Here is a 21,908-nt window from a genome sequence, read left to right as displayed (position 1 = left end):
GGAAGAATGCTTTCTGAAGAGAGAAGCTACAAAAAGTAGCTTCTCTTTCTTACCCAAAACTTATTCTGAATCAAAATGCATTCTAATCAAGAATGCATTCTAATCAAGTATTTTTAACAAACGCATTTTTATTCTAGAATGCAAAATTACTCTATGCATTTCGAAAATTTTTAACAAACGATTGCTCTGAGCATTCCGGAGACTTTACCCATAATGGATTCCATGCACGCCCTAAGCGATTCCAGATTCCTTATAAGTTTCACTGGAACATGAAACTTATTCTCAAGTACAGATTCTTCATTTTTTAACCTAAAACCTACTCGTCGGAACTTGAAACCTGGAACCTATCCGGTTCTTATTTTTATTTCATTTTTACTTAAATAAAACAAAAATAAACACAATAATACTGAATAAACTTGTCATTCACCAAAGAGAATATAAAAGATTAGTTTTCATGGTATTACAGTTCAAATAAATACAATTAAAATGAGAAATCATTGCATGAATCAATATTAGGGGTGAGTGGTTCCATATTTCGTACAGGTTCCACCTGAAACCAACCCATGAGAATAGGTTCTTCATTTTTTGAAATTTGGAACCTACCTTTTCACAAGTTTCGGGTTGGTTCCAGGGTCTATCCAGGTTCCACATGCATTATTAATTGAACAATTACAACAAATCATCACCTTTAATGATTACAACTTGCTGCTATGATCCACTGACCACAACTTATATTTAGACACGCGAAGAATATGAAAAATTAACAGGTTATAAAATGAAAGCTCAGACTAGTGGTTCAAATTATACACTTATCATTTAATGCCGTGAAACACCACAAGATCACGTGAAGACATAAACCAAGAAAAAACACAAAAAACTTATTTAAGTGTCAGGTTCCAGGTTCCATCTACCTAGAATCTGAACCTACCTGTCGAAAGAGGTTCTCTAATTTTTGAAACCTGGAACTTACCTTGCATACTTTGAAACCTGGAACCTACAGGTTCCCACCAGTTAGGTTCTCAGGTTCCAGGGTAGAACCTGGAACCATGCTCACCCCTAATAGGCACTGGGGTCTCGCGCCTAACCTCGACTGGCACAAGCGCTGATGCCGCGAACCCAATCCTTGAGATCCAAGGGGTTTGAAATTATCATATGCTTGTCAGAGTTCTTTTCGGGTTCTTCAGAGAACTCAACAACAGGTTTTGCTTTTTCCTTCGCAAAAAACGAGCATTGGGGTCCCGTGCTCAAGCAATATCCGGTTATATTTAGAAAATAATTTTTAATTTTAAGAAGAAAATCACTTCCTTGAATATAGATTTTCCGTTAAATGAGAAAATATTTTATGTTAATTCATTTTTCCAAGCGATTCAAACGTCGAAAAATGAGAAAAATATTTTTCTGAAAAATTATTTCGGCAAAATAAATGGATTTTACAAATGTTCAATTTTAACCTTTTTTTGTGATTCCTATGATGCAATCTAGTCCTTATATAATTTTTCAACAAAAATTTAATTTCTTTCATCGAATTTTGACTCAAAATTTTATGGAAAGGTCGAATTAAAACCAAGCATTAATCGGTAATTTCAATATTCACAGGTTTGTCCAATCTAATTTAAAGTCTTGTCAAGATAAATGCCATCGCATGCAAGTTTTTACAATCGACGTGATGTGGAGTTGCTGATGATGCTACAATTGGAAGGTTTCTTGCAAACTTTCTAAAATATTTTAGGTACAAAATAACGAGTTAAATGTGGTTAAATCATTTAAAAACGACTTTATTTCTTAAAAGTAGTCCTAGATACTTCTACATGGATCTATACTGAATATGTGAACGTTGATATTACTAAATATGATGGAATTCAGGAATTCACCTCAATGGTGATATCATTCAAATCGTTTGTACTTGTTAGGAATCACCGGTTAATAGTTTATTTTGAATTGACAGTTTCATAAAATTTCATACAAAGGTATCAAGTTTTATTGAACATTAAATTAAGGACTAGTTTTATAACTAAAACAAGTCCACGTACCAAAATGGTTCATTCTTAACAATATGAGGACCAAAAGTTAAAAATTTTCGGAAACTTGTTCACGTAGATGCCATGCCATGCATCAATTTGCAAGTGCCAAGTACACCCCGTCAACATTTAAATCTCAAAGAATTAAGTCAGATTCTATGCATCAACTTCTATATATTGCGAAGGTTTGTGTGTTTCGAGTAAAAAACAAAATTTACCGTGCATGTCGTGAAATTTAGATTAAATGAAAAGTAAAAGTCTATCCAGAATTCTAGACATAACCGGAAGTTTAAAAAAAAAAACTACTGAAAACAAAGGGATGTTTTTTTTTTAATTATGCGTAAAGTTGGGTAGTAGTTGCTTCTTAAAAACCAACATTTTAAAGCTTTTTTTCTTTTTTGGGTCGGTAACATTTTAAAGCTTACGAGTAGGCAAATTCATGCAAATTTTGAATCATGGGATTGGGCCTTGGAGTGTGCCCTTCTTGGGCCTCATGGATGGGCAGGCTCTACAGTCCACGAAATGTTTCGGAGGCTCAATGGGGAGACTTTTTTCCCTCTACCTGGGCTTGATCTTAATATGCCGACTCAACTAGGGGTGCGCAAAACGAATCGCCCAAATTGAGAACAGCCCAGACCGGACCGAACCGGCTGATTTGATCTGGTTCTCGAGAGTGTTAGTCCAATTTCTAAAAGTAAAATCGATGCCCGGGCTGTCCGGTTCCTAGTTTCAAGGGGGAACTGGATCGACTACACATACTTTAATTTTTATTTCTTCAAAAAAATTAGTAAAATGTTATCTAAACTTTAAGTGAATTTCATTGATATAAATTCAATGACAAAAATTAGTAAAATGTGAACTAAATCCTAAGTGAATAGTAAAATGTGAACTAAACCCTAAGTGATCGGTTTCATTGGAACGAATCAGACCGGTAACCGATCACCCTGGATTTAACCACGTCTTTTCATTTCGATTCAACAATGAGAGGCCAATTTAGGGCGTGTTCCGTCATTTGGATAATAGGCCCGATAGGATAATATTTATGATATCTGTGTTCGTAGAAACGTTTTGAACTAGGATAAGCCCGAATAAGTTTGCATACCACGCTCGTCCCACTTGAGCAAAATAAAATAAGAAAGAAAGGCAAAAGAAGAACGGTAGACGTCGATAGTAACCATTGCACAGCGGTTGTACCCATTGGGCAACCTCATCGCCGTGGTCGCTTGAGATATCATGCCCTTCTTCTCTCTATTTTTTGACTTTGTCAAGGTGGTCGATAACCACAACGATAGATGAAACTATCGTCGCGGCAGTCGCACCCGCCAGTCGAAATCTAGATCTGGATATGGATTTCTCTCTTTCTTTGGTGACAACCACGATAGATGCGACCAGTACCATGGTTGTCACCGTAGGTGATCATGATGGTGGCGGCACCCCTCGAGTGGGATGACCACCGTGGAGGCGACCACAAACCTATAGCCACCAAACGCAACCTCATGATAATATACGGTCCACGTAACAAATATTTACCTTCTCCATTTTTATAATTTCTCTTTTCATATGCTACCGAAGTGTCTCGTGAGTTTCAACAGAATTAAAACGACGCTTGTCCTGCATCTGGGGGACTCCATTGCTATCATAGAAGCCGTCGAATTCAAAACATTGCCCGACATACACAGCTATTTTTCTTTGGCATTCTAATCCAAACGGGCCGAATTGCAGCTACAGGAGTGATCGAAGCACGCAACGACCGAACACGGGCGCGATATTCTCAGACCGAGGCGATTGCCCGGGAACAAGTTCCCTCCAACACGACGCTAGCGAACTCGATCGAAGGACCCGCAAGAGAAACAAAACCACAAAAAAACAAACCAACGAATCTCTAACGATATCTCTGGGTGCAAGAACAGGCCCTTCCGGAGGAGGAGGCATCACCATTCACCATCATTTTGATCCCCAATTTCTCATCCTTAATCGCGCGCGATTAGGCGATGGTCGTTTCTCGAGTCGTTTTCAAGTTCAAATTCCGCCTGCACAATAGGTACAGTATACAGGGGGACGCTGTGAAGGACGAGGAAAGGGATGCATATCTACTGTCCGATGTTAGGTTCGGGTCGGGTCGGGTCGGGTCGGGGCGTGCCGAGGCCAAGCCGATTTCGTTGACGGTGGTGGGTGGGGGACACGGGGGGCCCCACGGATCGGCCGAGGTGTCCATGTCGGAGTTGTCGCGTTCGGAGGGAATTTTGGAACCGGGCCAAACAGGGGACGCAGCGGGAAGATGTCAGGGACGGCTCAGGTTGGTCTCGGTGGCAGTGTTGGCCCCTTCCTTCCTTCACCCCCAACAAAGGAATCGAATTGACACGGCTCGCGTGTATTTGATCTATTTTAAAATTCGAAACCCCTACAAAAATTTCGTTCTCTTGTAATTTCTAAAGATTTGAACAGTATCTCGAATTTTAACGAAGAAGTAGGTAGAAAGTACCTTTTTGCTTTTATTTTACGTTCGAGCAAGCGAGGAAATATTGGGTAAATCAGTCTTGCCACGTAGGCGATAGGTAGACCTGTCAAACGGGTAGGTCAGATTATGTCGAAAATGGTCTGACTCGTATTGACCAATTTTCGTACAATACAATTCTAGCGACCCATACTTGATCCGACCCATATTGCTAAAAAGACTTCAATATTAATCCAATTTAGAAAAATATGTTCCTTATGAATTTTTAGAAATATAATATATATATATATATATTGCTAAAACACTATGGACAAATTTTTTGATTTTAAAAAAAATTTCATTTTTCTTTTCTTTTTTTCTTCTACGACCGACGGGTTGGCGGCATCTGGTGACCGGCAACTGACGGTGGATGGTGGCATCTGGCAATGACCGGTGGTGATCAGCGACGATTGACAATCGGCGGCGACAGGCAAACGACAACCAGCCAACGATCGCCACGTGTCCTAGTGGGCCCTACAAGGTCAATCTCTGTCTTCTTCACTGTTTCTTCCTCTTTGTTTTTTTTTTTCCCCTTTTCTTCTTTTTTCCTTTCTTTCCCTTTGGTCTGTGATCGGTACTCGGCTATGGCTAACAACCGGCCACAGGAGAGGATTGCTCTCGTCGAATTTGGCAAGGGCTCAACCCTCGTGGCCTGGGCAAAGGTCGCCCTCGCCGAATCTAGCGGAGGTCACCCTCGCGGCTTGGGCGGCGATGAGGATGAAAATCAATGAGCGGATTGACGATGGAGGAGGAGCCGCCGATGAAGAAGCGATCGGACAGCCGAGTGGTGTTGAAGACGTCGGTGGAGTTGATGGTGGAGTTGTAATCGATGTGGAAGGAGACGTGAAGAGAAAGCCGATAGGACGAGGAGGCAAGAGGGAGATAGAGGAGGAGAGAGATGAAAAGACAATTTGAAACGTGGACCCCACTCAAACACGTTACCATTAATGAGTAAAGTGTCATACCACCTACGTGACAAGACCGACATGCCTAATATTTTCTAGTCCTTCACTATTCGAAATGAAAGGCACATCTCTATGCTGCTACAAGACAAATGACTTATGATCGATCGAGGCTTCTCTCGAGCCACTGTTTCGGTGTGGACCGTGATGATATTTACTGTTTTGCTTACGTGCCTTCACATGAAAGATAGCTATTTTAAGACCCGAGGATGATAAGCATGTTCGTCTTCCTCGCTAAAAGTTGGCATTCAAGCAAATACTATACATACCAGGAAAATGTGCTAAATGTGTCATTCTTTTGTCCGTGGCAAATCTGGTTTAAGTTTAATGGAAGCGGTGTGGACAAAAACAACTATTTGCGTCTTGATCGCAGAGCAAAATAGCAGCTCGTTGCTGCTTTTTGGCATTCAAAGTCAAAAAAAGAGTCAGTCAAGAAAATTCTCTCCCTCCTCTCACAATCCCAAACACTCGAAAGTGAAATTACACACCCATTGTCCCCCTTTGATTCCTTTCCTTTTCTCTTTTATGTTTTCCCCATCTCTCTCTCCTATCTCTGTGAATATGTTGGTGGGTCAGGTGTGTGTTTCTTTTGTCAGGATTCTCTTGTACTGCAGCAGAGGACTAGAAACAAAGGTTTAATGAGCCAGCCCCACAAGTTCATTAAAGAGAAGAAACCAAGAATCTCTCTCTCCCTCGCTGAAGATTATTTACTCCTCCTCCTCCTGGAGATTTGCTTCTCACAACATGAAGCCACTCATGGCGAGAAACTCCCAGGACTTCTCCTCCAAGAGACACTTCCACTGGACTAAGAAGGTCGGAGCCGACGAAGAGGACCAAGAGCAAGAACGAGACCGTGCTCATGTTCACGTTCCCGGTGAGCATGAAAAGAAGAGCAATGAGTCGCAGGACAAGAAGAGCAAGCTGAGACCTGACCAAAGCAGCGAGAAGGTCATCACCCACGACTCGGTCTCTCCGTCCCCGACCGCCAAGAAGAAGCTCCAAGCCATTGCCGTCTCCAAGCTCCGCTCGGTCCTCTTCCAATTCGCCAAGAACGTCCGGTCTCATTCGCCGGGAGGCAGCGGCGGCCTTGGCCCGAGAGTCGTCGGCACCATCTTCGGCCACCGCCGAGGCCACGTCCTGTTCTCGTTGCAGAAAGACGCGAATTCTCAGCCCGCTTTCCTGGTCGAGCTTGCGACCCCCATCAGCGGACTGGTCCGGGAGATGGCCTCCGGTCTGGTCCGTATCGCGCTCGAGTGCGACAAACCAGCCCAAAACAACAGCACCAACAGCAGCAACAGCACCAACAACAGCACCAACAAGAGGTTATTGGAAGAACCCGTGTGGAGGACTTATTGCAATGGCAAGAAGTGCGGGTTTGCAGCAAGGAGAGATTGTGGGCCTAAAGAGTGGAAGGTCCTGAAGGCAGTGGAGCCCATTTCCATGGGTGCTGGCGTCTTGCCTCTGGATGGTGAAGAAGAAGAAGGCCATGAGAGTGGGGGTCCAAGCGGCGGTGAGGGTGAGATGATGTACATGAGGGCCAAGTTTGAGAGGATCGTGGGGTCAAGAGACTGTGAGGCCTTCTACATGATGAATCCAGATTGCAATGGAACTCCTGAGCTCAGTGTCTATCTGCTCAGGGGTTGAAGCAAAATGAATGCCATGGAAGCTACTCTCTCTGTCTCTCTGAGCCGAGTCCTCCGAGAACTTCTTTTTTGTTTTGGGCCTTTTGGGTTCTGGTGCAAGAAGGATGCTAATGGTGATCTTGTTTAGCTGATCTTCAAATCGAGGCCTAGCTTAGTTTCTTTCTTTCCTCTGTTTTTTTCTTGTCTCTGTTTTTTTTTTCTTTGGGTCATTTTGTTTGTTCTGTTCTTTGCTTTCTTGGGAGGTAGGGAAATGGTATACGTGGGGGGGTATAATGTGGGTTTTCTCTTTGGGGTTGGTGGGCAGTGGGGTTCGGATGAAGTTGTATATGTATAGTTTCTAATGAGTAATCATTAATGAGAAGGAGGAGGGTTTATGCACTCAGCGATTGCTGTTCGCATAATTCATTAATGTCATTCATTTGCTTTGCGTGAATCCAACTCTCAGGTAGATTCTTGTCTTGACTGGACATGAATTTTCCCGTCTGCTCTTTTCTTCAACACTGCCCCTGAATTTTCATGCCCTATCTGGTCACCATATTCACCGCTGAGAAAGAAAAAAATGATGTCTAGTGCTTCTGCATACGATCATCTAGTCAAATTTTTGCCGGCTGTTTTGTGTGGAGAACTGTCCCATTTCGAGTCCCAGTCTCGCTCTTGCTCGTGCCTGAAAAACGAACACAAGAAGTCCCAACCTTGGCACGATCAAGATTGGATCCTTCAGCTTCACATGTTAAATCTATGCATTGAGCCAAGCTTTGAGCCCCTTGGTCTTAAAGTGGAAGATGTTCCAATCATGACACTGAGCTGTGTGATTTTTGAGTGGACTGATCCCAAGGTATATTTATTGGAATTCAATCATAGAACCCATCAAAAGCAGACTACGCAAAAGGAGAAAAAAAAAAAACAGAAAGAAGAGGAAAATCCCAATCACTGGCAAGATTGTGCAGTCGAAATTTTGGCTTTTGTTTTCTAACCTTTATCTCGTTTGACTACTTTCCACCCTGGCAATCCTTTTCCTTTCCACGCTTTGGAACTCCATGTCTCTGCTCACCCAGTGGCTGCACTATTGCCATTCAAAGTAAAGCTCGCCACTTTGTGAATTTATGTGCTAGTAATTAAAAGCCAAAGCGCATCTATCTCGCACACCCATAAAGAGCAATAGGGGAAGAGATGATAAGCCCACCCAGAAGATTGGCATCTTTTGCAACAAAAAACATAAACACTCTACCGTGATGTTTTGGGCATCTCATGCTTTCATGAACAATAATGCTCAGGAGACGTCACTCTTTTCTAAATACTTAGCAGTCAGAACAGATCGAACCCTCTTCGTTTTGCTGTTTTTTACGCTTGATTTTGTCGGTAGAACCTCCTCGTTCTGTACAGGGACAAAGTGGTCGCCTGGGGTAGTTCGTGCCATTGCAGCTGCGTGGACTGTCTGCCCCCATTTCAAGCTTTCGTCCTCCATCTCTGGGACACTGTCTCTGCGGGGAGGCTGAAAAAGGGAGAAGTGGCGAAGTTCAGGAGATGTGGGTTACAGCTGGGACAAAGAGATCCGTTGAGATCGACGCCCACCCCTGTTCCCACAAAAACCGAGGAGGAGGAGGCCGCCCTTTGGGGTTTCACATAATTCTGCTCATCATTCTTCAAAAGATTCCTAAAGTTAGATCACTGTTGCTTAAAGCAAAAAGAGACCATTTGAACGAAAGAGAGCAGAACCCCACCGGCCGTCGGGGAGACCCGTTTCGGTTTCGTTTTTGCGAACTTTTTCGTGCTGATCCACTTGGTGTAATGAGCTATGACCACTATTGTTTAGGATGTGTGTATGATTTGTTCGGGGTGACTAAACATTTTGGCATGATTAGATTTGCCATGTTATCATGAGCATTGTCATGGCTTCCGATGTTATGACGAAGATGACTTCCTCTTTTTTCAAGCCATCGTCTTTTGGTTTCGCCCCGAGAAGATGATGATGCAACTCAGAGCTCGGTCAAACGCATGTTCTATGCGATTTGATTGTCTAACGTCGGGAAAAAAATATAGACACGCGATGGTCATTGACAAAGAATTTGCGAGTTTGATCAAGTAGTTAAATAAGTGGCATCGTGCTCCCATAAAGCATTGGATAACTTTTTGATGAGTATTAGACACCATTATGGTGGTCGACCAAGTACTGTAAGGTTTAGGAGATAGGTTCCTCATTTTTTAGAATCTGGAATCTATTCTACATATATTCTAGAACATGGAACTTACCCTGCCACGGGCTTATAAGATCTGTCAGGGAACTAGGCAATTTATTTATTTTTGTTTTATTTATAGTTAAGCAAAAGTAAAAATGAACGCGATAACAAAAATGAAAGTCTCCTATTGTCAATAGCAACAATCCATAAAAGATGAACACATAATATAAAATAAATAATAAAAAGTTCAAAACACATAACATAGAACCTAAATTATAGAACTTCAATCCTCAATACGAAACTTGTTCCAAATTCTAACAAACTGAAATCAAAAGAAAAAATAAACATAAGTAATCACTCGATAATAGTTTTAAATTAAAATTACTATTAATTAAACTAAAATATTTATTAGAAAGCCTCACCACATATATACATTCCACTTCAACTCGTAAATTCTAATTACTAATGATAATCTCTTCGTTAAGACAATCCATATCCAATTAAACTCTAATTAACGATCGGATCTAAATTTCCAGCAACTAAATTTAAATAAGGACAAGATACGAAACAAAACTAAGAAGGACTGATGATCATTGATTAAGACGGCTATTCGGACCTACTTCGGTTCAAGGACCATGAGCACTCGGTTGAGAGGCCCCCGTGTTCCCATGATTAACGGACTCAGAGTAAATGCTAATCGCAAAATCGAAAGATGATCGATTCCTACGCGGATCGCAGTGACGAATCAAGATCTATACTTAGGGACAGATGATGATGCTATCATCGGAAAATCAATGAGCAAATTACCCAGAAGCTACAACCACTTGAATGGGGCTGAGTCCTTTCTGTCCCGTACACACATAATTTCTTTTGAATGGAGAACGTGGTTGTACGTGAAAATACGTGTGCTCGTCAATGCATGATGATGGTCGCATATGCCTTATACTACCATGAGAACGCCCAAGAGAGAGATCGAGCTTCACGAAAGAGAGCGCTCCACGAGACAGATCAAATAGGCGTTGGTCTTGAGTTCGAAAGGCAAGGAAATATACTTTCTTCTGTTTAAATCCAAAGTGTATAAGTCAATCTTTATTTTAAGCTTTTGTAGATTTCCGACTCTCGGTTCCGGTTCCCTCGAGAACTGAGAATGCTCGAGAACTGAGAATGGAGGTTCCAAAAATTGTAGAACTAGGAACTGGATCGGATCTCACCAGAACCTGAAATCGGAATGGTTTTCGTCGGTTCAGTTCTCCAGTTCTCGGTTCTACCCTGAAACCGTGCTCACTCCTAGTAAGGTCTATTCTCATGTGATTCTACATTTTGTAGCCTCTGGTCATCGATTCGAGTCTTGGAATAGCTTTTCGATCTTAGAAGAAAAAAAACGAAGAAGAAAACTTCTCTTTTGTGACATTAGTCTAACTTAGACAAGACATCGGACAATTCCCGCTCCACTTCTATTGGAACGATAGTGCAGCGAACCCGGTCAAACAAACGACAGCAGCGATCGAATCGAGTATTCCGTCGCGGACAAGAGACTTACACGAAACGTCCGAGGGCCGTCAACGTCGGTCGACCCGCGTCTGTTTTTGTTTGCCCCTTTAAGCTAACAACAAGGGCTAGGAGTCTACAATGAAAATAGCACCATCATTTCATGGGACTGGGGGAAACTGCTGGCGATGGGACTCAAAGTATTTGCCAAAATTTGCAACTCGGGAAGCCCACCAAGAACGGCTGATTGTCTGCGGCCGCCTGAGGGGAAAATCGCCTCCCCTTTGGCGCAATCATTCTCGTTTTTAGGCGCAGCAATGGACGTGCCCCGCGAAGCGCAAATGCGAGTTGGGTTCAATGCTTTTCCGAGGAAAAGAAGCGTGAATACTGAAGCCGAGGCAGGAGCCTAGTTTTTGTTCTTTTGTTGAGCCTACCATTTTTGAAAAAAAGAGGAGGGGGTATTGCTAAAGGTTTTGCCTAAGCCAGCACGATATGATTACGAGCTGGTGTGTGATCCCCCACGCCCTATGGCTTTTTTGGTGGTGGGTCTTGATCTTTGATTTTTCTTAATGTGGTGTGGTGATTTCGCTTTAATGAAAAGAGAAGATTGGTAGGCCTCGGGAATGTTCATGTTATGAGCAGCTAGAACGATTGATTAAGCCGAGTCGGGCATTGGAATAATTTACTCAGAAGTACCTCTAGCGTTAAAGGTTACGCATTTTCTGGCCAAGAAAAGAGCGAGAGCCATTTTGATCTAACTTTTGCGGTCGCGTTCTCGCCTATTTCGAATTTAGAGAAGGAGAGTCGATGTCTTTCGTTTTCTTAGAGTCTTCGGTTCGGCTCGACTCGACTCGAGATCAGGAAAGAAATGAATTTGGGTTTGGAGAAGCATGATGTAGAATATGTGGAAGAACAATAATCAAGGTGAAAATCATGATATCGTATGTGAAGCAAGGCTTGCTCTCCAAGAACGGCAAGTTCATTTTGAGCCCTAATGGTCAATTGATGATTACACAGTATAACGTTTTAGGATCTGGGCTTTACCTTTGCATGCTCTGGTGGGTAGAATCGCATAGGCCTCGAGCACACTCAATTTTTTTGTCCAAAGTTAAATTCCGACTTATGTGTACAAACGAAAAGCAACCTAGGCTTTAACCCTATTTTGAGCATGGCGAATTTTAACCAACAAATCAAGAGCAACGTAAATGTTAGCTTCTATACAAACTCATTTTCTACTGCTGAATCGGCTCTGTTTGCTTTACGAAAAATATGACATTTTTTGAAAATGTTTTCTTGAAAGTCATTTTCCAGGAAAATAACAGCAAGCTGGAAAATAATTGCCATCGTTTAGTATGGAAAATCCAATTTGATTTTTCAAAATAGACATACACTATTTGAGCATTAATAACTTGCGAACGGGCAACCGGAGAATCGGGTACTAGTACTAGAATCCTGGGTCCAGTCTCAATGGGCCCCAACCAAGGCGTTAGGGATTGGGGCCGGCCACCTGGGTCTCGATGGACCCAAGCACAGCCTTTGTGTATCCGATCCCAGGTGTCGGGGATCCAAGCTTAGGTACCAAGATCTCGGGCACGAGACTTGGGACTTTGAGCTCAGCTTTGATGGACCCATGTACGGGCACCGGGGTCCCGAGCTCTTCCTCGATGGACCCAAGCACGAGCATCAGGGATCCAGGCATCGGCACTGGGGTCACGGGCCTAGCCTTGATGGATCTAGGCTCATGCGCCGGAGACCTAGCCCAGAACACCGAGGACCCAAGAACCAGCGTTGCAGATTCTGTGCTCAAATATAGAGTTTCGGGACAAGCGTTAATATCTAGTCATATTTTGATTCTGGAGTGAACATCGTCACTTGCTACATTTTTTATTAACACGGAGAAGGTGGGAATTACTCTCAATAAATGAAGAGAACTTAACCGAAGCAACAAGTAGCTGTATGGATTACTAATGAAGCCTTGGATTTGGAAGCTTTTATATGGAAAACATTTGATACGATAAGAGCACTTGGCTAATTTGCTAGTACGGCTAATGTGCTAGTACGTATATATATTTTATAAAAATTCAATTCAAATCACGTGAAGATACATTCCAATTTCGACGTGCCACTAATGACAATATTCCTTAAACTAATTCGTATTCGTATCCTCACAATTCGTTCTCGTTGATTTTATTTTATTTAGATTGAGTCATTTCGGTATTCTTGATGAATTTTTATAAGATATCTGGGGGATTTCTTATTTTATCGAATCCCGAGCAAGTCGAAATTATTTCTCGATGATGATTATAATATGTACGCGAAAGCTTTTCCACAAGTACAATATTGTTCGCAAGAGTCATCAGAAATTCATATTTGGAGAACTTGTTGACCACCTTAAATTTTTTTAGTCCTGTCATATTAAAAGGTCCGTCCTAACTCTCATAGTTGATTTTTTTTTTTCAAATTTTACAAGATATTTTTCAAAGGGAAAATGACACAAATGGTCCTTGAACTTTAGCCCAATGGGTAATACGGTCTCTAAACTTTTAATTTGTTTAATTTGCCTGAACTTTAATTAGCCCAATGCACAATATAGTCCTTGAACTTTTAAATTGTTTAATGTGATCTATTAAATTTTAGTACACGTTCAATTTAGTCTATAGATTATATAAAAATGTTCAATATTGTTCATGAACTTGAATTAATGGAATGATGATATCGAACATTTTCACATAGTTCAGGGACTAAATTGAACACGCGCCAAAAGTTCAGTGACCATACTGAACAAATCGAAAGTTGAGGGATTACATCGCATATTAAGATAAATTTCAGGCACATTTCACGTTAAATCAAAGTTCATGGACCATTTATGTCATTATTCCTTTTTGTAACACAAGGTATTTGGATATGTATAGTTTTCTCTTTAACTTTTTTTTTTTTTCCAAATTTAGTTATTATTTTAAAAATAGTCTTTGACTTGTCACAAATCCAGAGAAACAAATCTTAATATATACTTGGAAAAGCCCTACTCTTGAGAATGACTAGCCTCGTGGAGGCTCTAATCTAGTAAACGGGCCTATTAAAGAGGCACGATTGTTGGGCTTTGGGCCCATGAACGTGTCTCGGGCTAGGGCAATGCGAAACAAGAGTGCAAGATCAAAGAACCTTCGGGGACCCACTTCCCACTCCTCGAACAAGAAGTCGCTCCCTCCCCCCCCCCTCTTCTGTAGCTCTTCTTCAAAATCCCCCGAAATTCTTGGTTAGCAGCACAACGCTGAGCCGCCATGGCCGAACCAGAGAATTCTCCAGCCGCCGCGGTGGCGGCGAAGAAGAACCGCAAGAGGAAGAGGAACAAGAAGGCCGCGCATGCGAGCCCCGGCCAAGCCGAGGAAGCCGCGGGGACGGAAGGGGAGAGGAGCGGGAACGAAGGAGAGCTTCGCGAGTCGAAGGGCGCTAGCCTCAAGAAGGAGAAGAAGGAGAAGAAGGGGAAGAAGAAGAAAGCGCCGAGGAGAGAGGAGGAGGAGGAGGAGGAGAGCGAATGCAACGAGCTTCGCGGCGAGGAGGATGGCGGCGGCGGCGGCGGCGGCGGCGGCGAGGAAGAAGAGGAAGGGGAAGGGAAGCCGCGGGAGGCGAAGAGCGTGGGGAGCGGGATAATGAGCACGGCGTCCTTCGATGAGCTGGGCTTGTCTGAGCACACTGCCAATGCTATTAAGGACATGGGGTTTCAGTACATGACTCAGGTATATTTGCCTCGCTTGATTGAGTTTAACCTCGTTTTTTTAAGTTCCTTGGAATTGTGTGTAGTGGTCTATCATGGATATGTGGATATGTCGTACAGTTTGGTCCTTAGAGTAAGATTTTGGCAAGATAGGATCTTCATGACTTAGAGACTAAATGCTGGCAATAAAATTGGATACGGGCACTGCGACTGCTACTGGAATGTTGAGTTGATTGAAATCACCGAAGTTGTGGTCAAGAGGAGGTTACAGTTGATGGCAGTAGTGAGACTAGGCGTCCGTAGCTCGGTTAATATCAAATGTGACTGTCCTCTTAGCTGTTTTCCGGTGATTTTCTGTTAATATCAAATGTGAGACCTAATTGAATTCCTTGCATCTGTGGTGGCTCGGTGGGTGGTACGAAAAAAGTGTACTTCATAAAACCTGATTTTTGTCTAGTAAGAATCATTTTAGGCCATTTTCCCATATCCAAAGGGTGATTTAGGAGAATGTCTGTGGACAACCTCTTTTATCAGTATCTCTTTCTCAAGGTTTACGTCGGAATGTGATTGCTAATGCAGATCCAAGCCCGAGCTATTCCGCCACTTATGGAGGGTAAAGATGTCCTTGGTGCTGCAAGGACTGGTTCTGGAAAAACTTTGGCCTTTCTAGTACCGGCTGTGGAGTTGTTACATAGCATCCATTTTACTCCTCGCAATGGAGCGGGTGTTATTGTGATTTGCCCAACAAGGGAGCTTGCCATTCAGGTGAGAGATCTTTAAAATCTCAGTTAGTGCCTACCCTCAGACAATTGATTGGAGCTGGTTTACTATGTTGTCAAAAAGAAAGAGAAAGGTGTATTCGATCCTTTTGCATCCACTGCAAATTAATCCTCAAAATGAATAACGATGGCTATAAGTCACCTGTTAAGATGATGGATGCGTTAACTATCATAACTCAGCTCATGCTTCTTTTCGTTATATTGAACTACAATCAAAATACTTTATGGCTTTTTCTTCTATGTTAAGGTTTTGGAGCCCTATGATTTCTAATCAACTCTCTGAAGCCTTATTATGTTCTGCCAGCCTCTGGAATGACCACCCTGCACGATAAAACGTCTTTTTGGGTGAATGACAATTCCTGCTTGGATTTTGTTCTCCTATAGCCCCCCCTCTCTCCTTAAATAAAAATAAAATCTTGTCAAATCGTCCTCCTCTTGAATTAGTCATGAACAGGCTCTTGCCCTTAATATTTACTGAAAATTTTCATTAGCAAAGACACTGATGCGATAATTTAAATAGAGTTCTAAGGTGTTTGTACATAGGAAAAGCGACATCAGATAATGACATAAAAATTTGGCCAAACAATACGAGATTTTATATTCTCATTCTTGTTTGTGTTTCTTCCTTTGTTTAATTTGCGTCAATTCAATTCTGTAGACTCATGCTGTGGCGAAAGAACTGCTGAAAAATCATTCCCAGACGCTTGGCTTGGTTATTGGGGGCGCAGCTAGAAGAACTGAAGCTGAACGTATTGTAAAAGGCGTTAATCTTTTAGTAGCAACCCCTGGCCGACTTTTAGACCATCTTCAAAATACCAAGGGCTTCATATACAAAAATTTGAAGGTAATTGGATGGATTTCTTCGACTCTTTTCAAGTATGTTGGCATCAGAAAAAAGTGACTTTTCTCATGTTGATTCTATATTATATCTGCTGTTATAGTGCTGTTGACTTAATAATGCTGGTGAGCTTGTCATGATATATGTAGTATGAATGTGGTTCAAGACAAGGTGTTCCGTTGTTGGATAAACAAACCAGTTAAATGATTTGGAATGGGCAGAAAGAATAATCTTGTAGAATTTTGGTCTCCCTTTACTTTCTGAAGAGTTCAATTGGAGATACATTCATGTTGGAGTGTGAGATTGTGGTTGTTGACTTACTTTTTGCGAATTGTACATTTGACCTGGTTCTCTTTAGTCATTACCAACATTACGGGTATTAGTAATGTAGTTGATTAGTCATATGCACAGGTACTTTGAAGAATATGAGTTTTTGCTTACTCCCTTTAAACTTGCAGTGCCTCATGATTGACGAAGCTGACAGGATTTTGGAAGCAAACTTTGAAGAGGAAATGAAGCAAATTATAAAGCTTCTACCAAAGGTAGTTATCTATATTTTGGTCTTTCTCTCCTTCTTGTATAAAATGAGTATTTGACATGATTTGAAATTTAGGTAGCATTTATCATTAGAGTTGTTATAGCACACAACAGTGTAAAGGAAATTTTACACAAGCCTTAACCATTCATTTGAGAGAGTGAGTAGTTATAATCCTCAAATCGAGGGTTGATGAGGCTGATTGTATAAATTTTCCTTTATACAGGCAGTATATGCTCTATTTTTCCTTATCATTAACTGCTTGTAAGCAACATGGTCTTGGCTTATTCTACTAGTATCTGGGAGGATTGTCTCGAATCACTTTTCTCCCAATTGCCACTAGTTATGAAGAACAATTTCATTAATATTTACATTCCTACTGTATGATCTCTCTCTCTCTCTCTCTCTCTCTCCACTGGCAGACTCGACAAATAAACATAAGATGGCATTTACTTTAGATGGTGTCAATCTGTATTATGTCGAGTCAACCTTTTCATGACCTGGTAAGGAGAAGGAAGATTTACCTATATACAACAATCTAAGCAGTCTTCACTCGAGTGTGTAGAAGATGGCTTAAACAAGTGCTCAGTCACTTGGGCCATTATTCATACTAGATAATTTGTCCTTGTTTAATGTCAAGCAGGCTTTGTAACTTCTGGCTTCTATTAAAAGGGAAAACTACATTGATTATATTCTAAAAATCGTTCATTACCATCAGAGAAGTCTGTTGCTTTGTGTAGTTTCATATTTGTCAGACAAAAAGAAAAAAACCAAGTTCACAAAAAAGTTTCGGTTCTAGCACTATCTGCATTGATTATATGCAGAAAAATTCTTTGCTTTTTCCTTTTAAGATTTAGGAAGTGGTGTTTCATTTTCATGGATGTGTTTATCGAGCTGATTGTGAGTTCTAAATGTGCAGAAAAGGCAGACAGCATTATTCTCAGCCACCCAAACTAAGAAGGTATTTGCGTTCTGTCACACAATTTTTAGTTATCATCGTGTTATATTATTCGGTGTGATGCTTAGTTTTATTCTCATTTTTCGCTCTATATATGGACATGAATAAATAACTTGATCAGTAGTATGTCTCCGACTCTGCTTATTATGGATTCTGTTGATGTGCCGCAGGTTGAAGATCTTGCTCGGTTGTCATTTCAAACAACTCCAATATACATTGATGTTGATGATGGGAGGACCAAGGTAAACGGTCTGTCTGTATTAAGTTATTGACCAGGAAGGCAGGAAGGTCTTCTTTGGGTTCCTTATGCTTTAATGCTATCTTTTTTGCATAGGTTACAAATGAAGGACTGCAGCAAGGTTATTGCATAGTGCCCAGTGCAAAAAGATTTGTTCTTTTGTATTCCTTCCTTAAGAGAAACCTGTCGAAGAAAGTCATGGTCTTCTTCTCTTCATGCAATTCGGTTAAGTTCCACTCGGAACTTCTCAAGTACATTCAAGTTGATTGCTTTGACATTCATGGAAAGCAAAAGCAACAGAAACGAACAACTACCTTTTTCGACTTTTGCAAAGCTGAGAAGGGAATCTTGCTGTGTACTGATGTTGCTGCCCGTGGACTTGACATCCCTGCAGTGGTATGCTGCTGAATTTTTCTAACCTCCTCCTCCTCTTCTAGCTTTTTGAGCGCATGCTTGCTTGATTGCAATTGTATGTGCAACTTGTGCATTAGTCTTTGACTGTCGTATGTTCTGGTAAACCTTTAAGCATTATTATTAGTTTTCTTTTTCTGTCTGAGCACATATTTGTTACAACTGCTGAAGTTGAGTTCGAGTAAAATCCCTCTATTTTGGTGATAGACATTGAAATTGTTCTTCACTGCTATGGATTTTTACAAGGTCAGAGTATGGAGGCCTTAAAATTTATTCTGGGTTAACATATGAAGCAAAAGAATCAAAATTATATGTTATTCAGGTGGTGGCTGGTCGGATGTTTTTCCCGTAAATAATCAACGGCATGTTTCTCTATATTGCAGATATCTCCTGTACACTAAGTAGCTCTAGCATTAGTTTTAAGACTGCTTCTGCAATCTAGATGTAGACTATCGCCTAAATATTTTCTTTTGTTGTCAATAATTGGCATTGAATTCATTACTTATGTTTACTTGGCCACTTTCCCCTTCTCCACATGTAGGACTGGATCGTGCAATATGATCCTCCTGATGAACCCAAGGTGCGTGATTTTGATCTCTTAGAGACATTTGTTTCCGGTTCTATTCAATTCGTTTGTTTTCCTTTCACTTCGAACGTCTTATAGCATAGTTTCCTTGTTTCAGGAATATATTCATAGGGTTGGTCGAACAGCTCGTGGAGAGGGTGGGAAAGGAAATGCTCTCCTTTTTCTCATCCCTGAAGAACTTCAGTTTCTTCGTTACCTAAAGGTATTAGCTTACTGAAATGTCATATCGTTGGAGGCTCTGGAATGTATTCTTGTAGCTCTGAGATGAACCCTGTTCAGAAGGGAGAAAAGAGTTTCAACTTTTACCCCCTTTTCATGAGAAAGCACATCTCAAATATTGAAGATTAAGTCTTTCAAGAAAATCTCTGGGATCTAAGAATGGGCTTCACTTTACTTGTCAAAAGTTTTTTATTAGCATTCTGAAATTGTCCATCCTGTTTGTTAGGCTGCAAAAGTTCCAGTGAAGGAGTATGAATTTGATGAAAAGAAGCTGGCAAACGTTCAGTCGCACCTGGTACTTTACACTTTTACATACCTCATAAACTTCTTTACCCACATAGTTGATTGAGTGACTATTTACATTGCGTAACCCTGAATGGTGCAGGAGAAGTTGGTGGCTAACAACTATTACTTGAACAAGTCGGCTAAAGATGCTTATAGATCCTACATACTGGCATACAATTCACATTCTATGAAAGACATTTTTAATGTTCACCGCCTTGATCTCCAGGTACAGATTAACTCACCGACACAAGTCTTAGTGCATGCAATCATATGTGCATACATCAGTCCTGCATGCAAAGCATATGGATAGCTTCTCACTAAATGTTGATTGAGGATATCCAGGATAAAAGGATGTTAGAAAGGTCCTTGTAGCAAATTTGGAAACACTCTATTTAATGACTTCGTATTGTTGACTATGAACAGGCAGTTGCGGCTTCATTCTGTTTCTCTTGCCCTCCGAAGGTTAACCTGAATATCGATAGCAATGCATCCAAGTTCAGGAAAAATACGCGCAAAGTGGAAGGAAGCCGGCATGGATTCAGTGAGAGCAATCCCTATGGGAGGCAGAAAGAAGGTGATACCAGACAGTTTGTAAGATACTAGCAGAACCAAGCCACGAAATGATGGATGTTTCTGCAAGAAATTTTGCTCGAAGTATGTAGTTTCCGGCGGAATTTTAGTTTCTCACTTACCCGTTTGTATCATGTAAAATTGCTATTGAAACACGAATCTTCTCTAGGACGCGGCAGAAGAGGGAAAGACCAGAATATTTGTTACATGACCTTCAATTATTTTGGGCGAGTAGCTGATAAATCAAATAGTTAATAAAAACTCTTCGGCTATCAGCATGTTCATTTGGATGGAAAAAGGTCGCATTTAAGCATTTAGTGAGCGATTTTAGACTGCGTCTAATGACCTGCCGAACGACCTATTAATCTCTTCCACGAACTGCGAATAAAAAACTACGTTGAACTCATGGTCTTTATGGTCATTATAACGTAGAGAATTATCGACGAGGAGAGCGAGTCTTCTTCGCTCTTCGGTAGTAAATTTTGGAAGTGCTCATCCTATACCGAAAGAATTGATGTGAGCATCAGAGGGCGTTGAGTTTCAGATTGAACTCGCATCGTTTGGTTGGTTTCAGTTCCGACGCCATGACCGAACGTATTGTCCCTGTCGTCTGTGTGCCGGCCATCTTGTGAGTGAAATGCAACAAAAAGCAATTACAGAAAAGAAGCGCTAAATGACTGAGTAGAGCATTTCGTCTTGAATTATTTGGACTCATCAACTGTCCATGATCAAGTAGATACCTCCTCTAATGACATAATCTCCTAAAAATTGCAAGCCAAACCCAAATCAAACCCTGGTCCCTTCCTCGTACCCCAGAAGAAAAAGAGTTGATCTAAAACAAGAAAAGTCACGCAAGGAACGACACTGTGACGAGCGCCACGGCGCTGGCCAGCGAGTACATGGGGAATAGCGTTGGAGAAGACTGAGATGTCTTGGTCGAATTATCGTTCGCGGATTGAGGCGGCGGGGTTTCTTCCGTTTCCAACACTTTGATGATCATCTTCTCGCCCCTCTCGCAGTGTCCCGTGACCCCGCTGATGAAGTAGAACAAGCCGGGCCGGTCGAGCTTGAAGGCCGTGTCGCCGTTGTTGGAGTAGAACAGGGGGTGCGAGGATCTGCACTTGTCGTACTCCTCGCTCGTTACCACCATCACCGAGTCCTTTTGGTACTTGAAATCTACAGCAGGCACGAACAAGAAGAGCTAAAAGCATTGAGATGAGGATGGGATGTCACCAATCACACGACATTAACGCATCGTCACTCCTCAATCCTCATACATAGACGACACAAAGTGGGTCGTAAAATTTCTACTCAAGCAACTTACGTATAGTGTCATCGACTTTGAAGCGGTTCCTCGACGCCCAGTCGTTGTAGACGTCTCTGTCTTTGTTCGATCTCCGAACGCCCCAGCCATCTTCGCCGCCTACCGTGAACTCGGTGGCAGTGACAACGAAGACCTGGAGGGAAGAGACGAGCAGGAGAGCAAGCAATAGTTTGCATGAGCCCACGTGAACAGTCGCCATTGTTGTCGAGTCTTTTTCTGCTTCTTGGTTTGGCTCGGATTAGCAGGGTTTAGGGTGCTTAAGTAGATGCGGATGGACTTAAAGATGAATGATTAACGTTTGTTCGTTGAGAGAGAGAGAGAGAGAGAGAGAGAGAGAGTAGGAGTGAGAAGTGGAGGAAGATCTTTGACTTGGTACAACTGTTCTTCGGGAGAAGGATTGGTATGTTGAGGAAATCTAGCTATCTAGCCGTTGATTTTCAAACTTTAATTTTTCCTATCGTGCCTCGAGAGAAAAAGATGCAACATTTTTGATCGGGCAATAGCAGTTTTCAATAGTGTTTATCACTATCGTTAGGGGGTTATGATGCACAAAAACTGACTCTAAATATCACTTGATTGATTGCTTTTACAGGTATCTTTTATGTTTAGTAGTTCGGTGTTATTATTCATAACTTAACTTTAGCATGGAAAATCATTGATTGTCTTGT

The 21,908-nt window shown here is 41.6% G+C and overlaps 3 protein-coding genes across 3 annotated transcripts; 2 read left to right on the top strand and 1 right to left on the bottom strand.

The window, feature by feature from the left end:
- The first annotated feature begins 6,129 nt into the window (after positions 1–6,129).
- Positions 6,130–7,531, top strand: LOC115690458 (protein MIZU-KUSSEI 1). The gene has a single exon (XM_030616800.2). It carries the CDS (start codon positions 6,219–6,221, stop codon positions 7,116–7,118), a length of 900 nt encoding a protein of 299 aa, XP_030472660.1. The 5' UTR covers positions 6,130–6,218; the 3' UTR covers positions 7,119–7,531.
- A 6,443-nt stretch (positions 7,532–13,974) lies between these two features.
- LOC115661741 (DEAD-box ATP-dependent RNA helicase 51) lies at positions 13,975–20,188 on the top strand. The gene is made up of 12 exons (XM_030583944.2): positions 13,975–14,519; positions 15,077–15,262; positions 15,935–16,120; positions 16,573–16,656; positions 17,569–17,610; positions 17,778–17,849; positions 17,942–18,241; positions 18,798–18,836; positions 18,940–19,044; positions 19,288–19,356; positions 19,447–19,572; positions 19,770–20,188. Exons 1-12 carry the CDS (start codon positions 14,064–14,066, stop codon positions 19,947–19,949), a joined length of 1,845 nt encoding a protein of 614 aa, XP_030439804.1. The 5' UTR covers positions 13,975–14,063; the 3' UTR covers positions 19,950–20,188.
- A 402-nt stretch (positions 20,189–20,590) lies between these two features.
- Positions 20,591–21,439, bottom strand: LOC115692025 (early nodulin-like protein 21). Its single transcript, XM_030618778.2, has 2 exons — positions 21,241–21,439; positions 20,591–21,092 (listed from the first exon to the last, which is right to left on the bottom strand). The coding sequence occupies exons 1-2, from the start codon at positions 21,437–21,439 to the stop codon at positions 20,764–20,766; spliced, it is 528 nt and encodes a 175-aa protein (XP_030474638.1). The 3' UTR covers positions 20,591–20,763.
- Positions 21,440–21,908: the final 469 nt, after the last annotated feature.

Source organism: Syzygium oleosum, unplaced genomic scaffold (assembly GCF_021117445.2).
Source record: "Syzygium oleosum isolate NSW1041296 unplaced genomic scaffold, Sole_v2.1 Sole_v2.09, whole genome shotgun sequence".
In the NCBI taxonomy this organism is placed as follows: domain Eukaryota; kingdom Viridiplantae; phylum Streptophyta; class Magnoliopsida; order Myrtales; family Myrtaceae; genus Syzygium; species Syzygium oleosum.
Note: the sequence above shows the minus strand (reverse complement) of the source record. Positions and strands in the feature narration are given on the sequence as shown.

Bases quoted from the DNA above. Each gene is read 5' to 3' on its own strand.
- LOC115692025 (XM_030618778.2), bottom strand. From the start codon at position 21,439: ATGGCGACTGTTCACGTGGGCTCATGCAAACTATTGCTTGCTCTCCTG. The intron at 21,093-21,240 runs GTAAGTTGCTTG...TGCCTGCTGTAG, and splicing joins CAAAGTCGATGACACTATAC to ATTTCAAGTACCAAAAGGAC.
- LOC115661741 (XM_030583944.2), top strand. From the start codon at position 14,064: ATGGCCGAACCAGAGAATTCTCCAGCCGCCGCGGTGGCGGCGAAGAAG. The intron at 15,263-15,934 runs GTGAGAGATCTT...TCAATTCTGTAG, and splicing joins CAAGGGAGCTTGCCATTCAG to ACTCATGCTGTGGCGAAAGA. The intron at 18,242-18,797 runs GTATGCTGCTGA...CTCCACATGTAG, and splicing joins GACTTGACATCCCTGCAGTG to GACTGGATCGTGCAATATGA.
- LOC115690458 (XM_030616800.2), top strand. From the start codon at position 6,219: ATGAAGCCACTCATGGCGAGAAACTCCCAGGACTTCTCCTCCAAGAGA.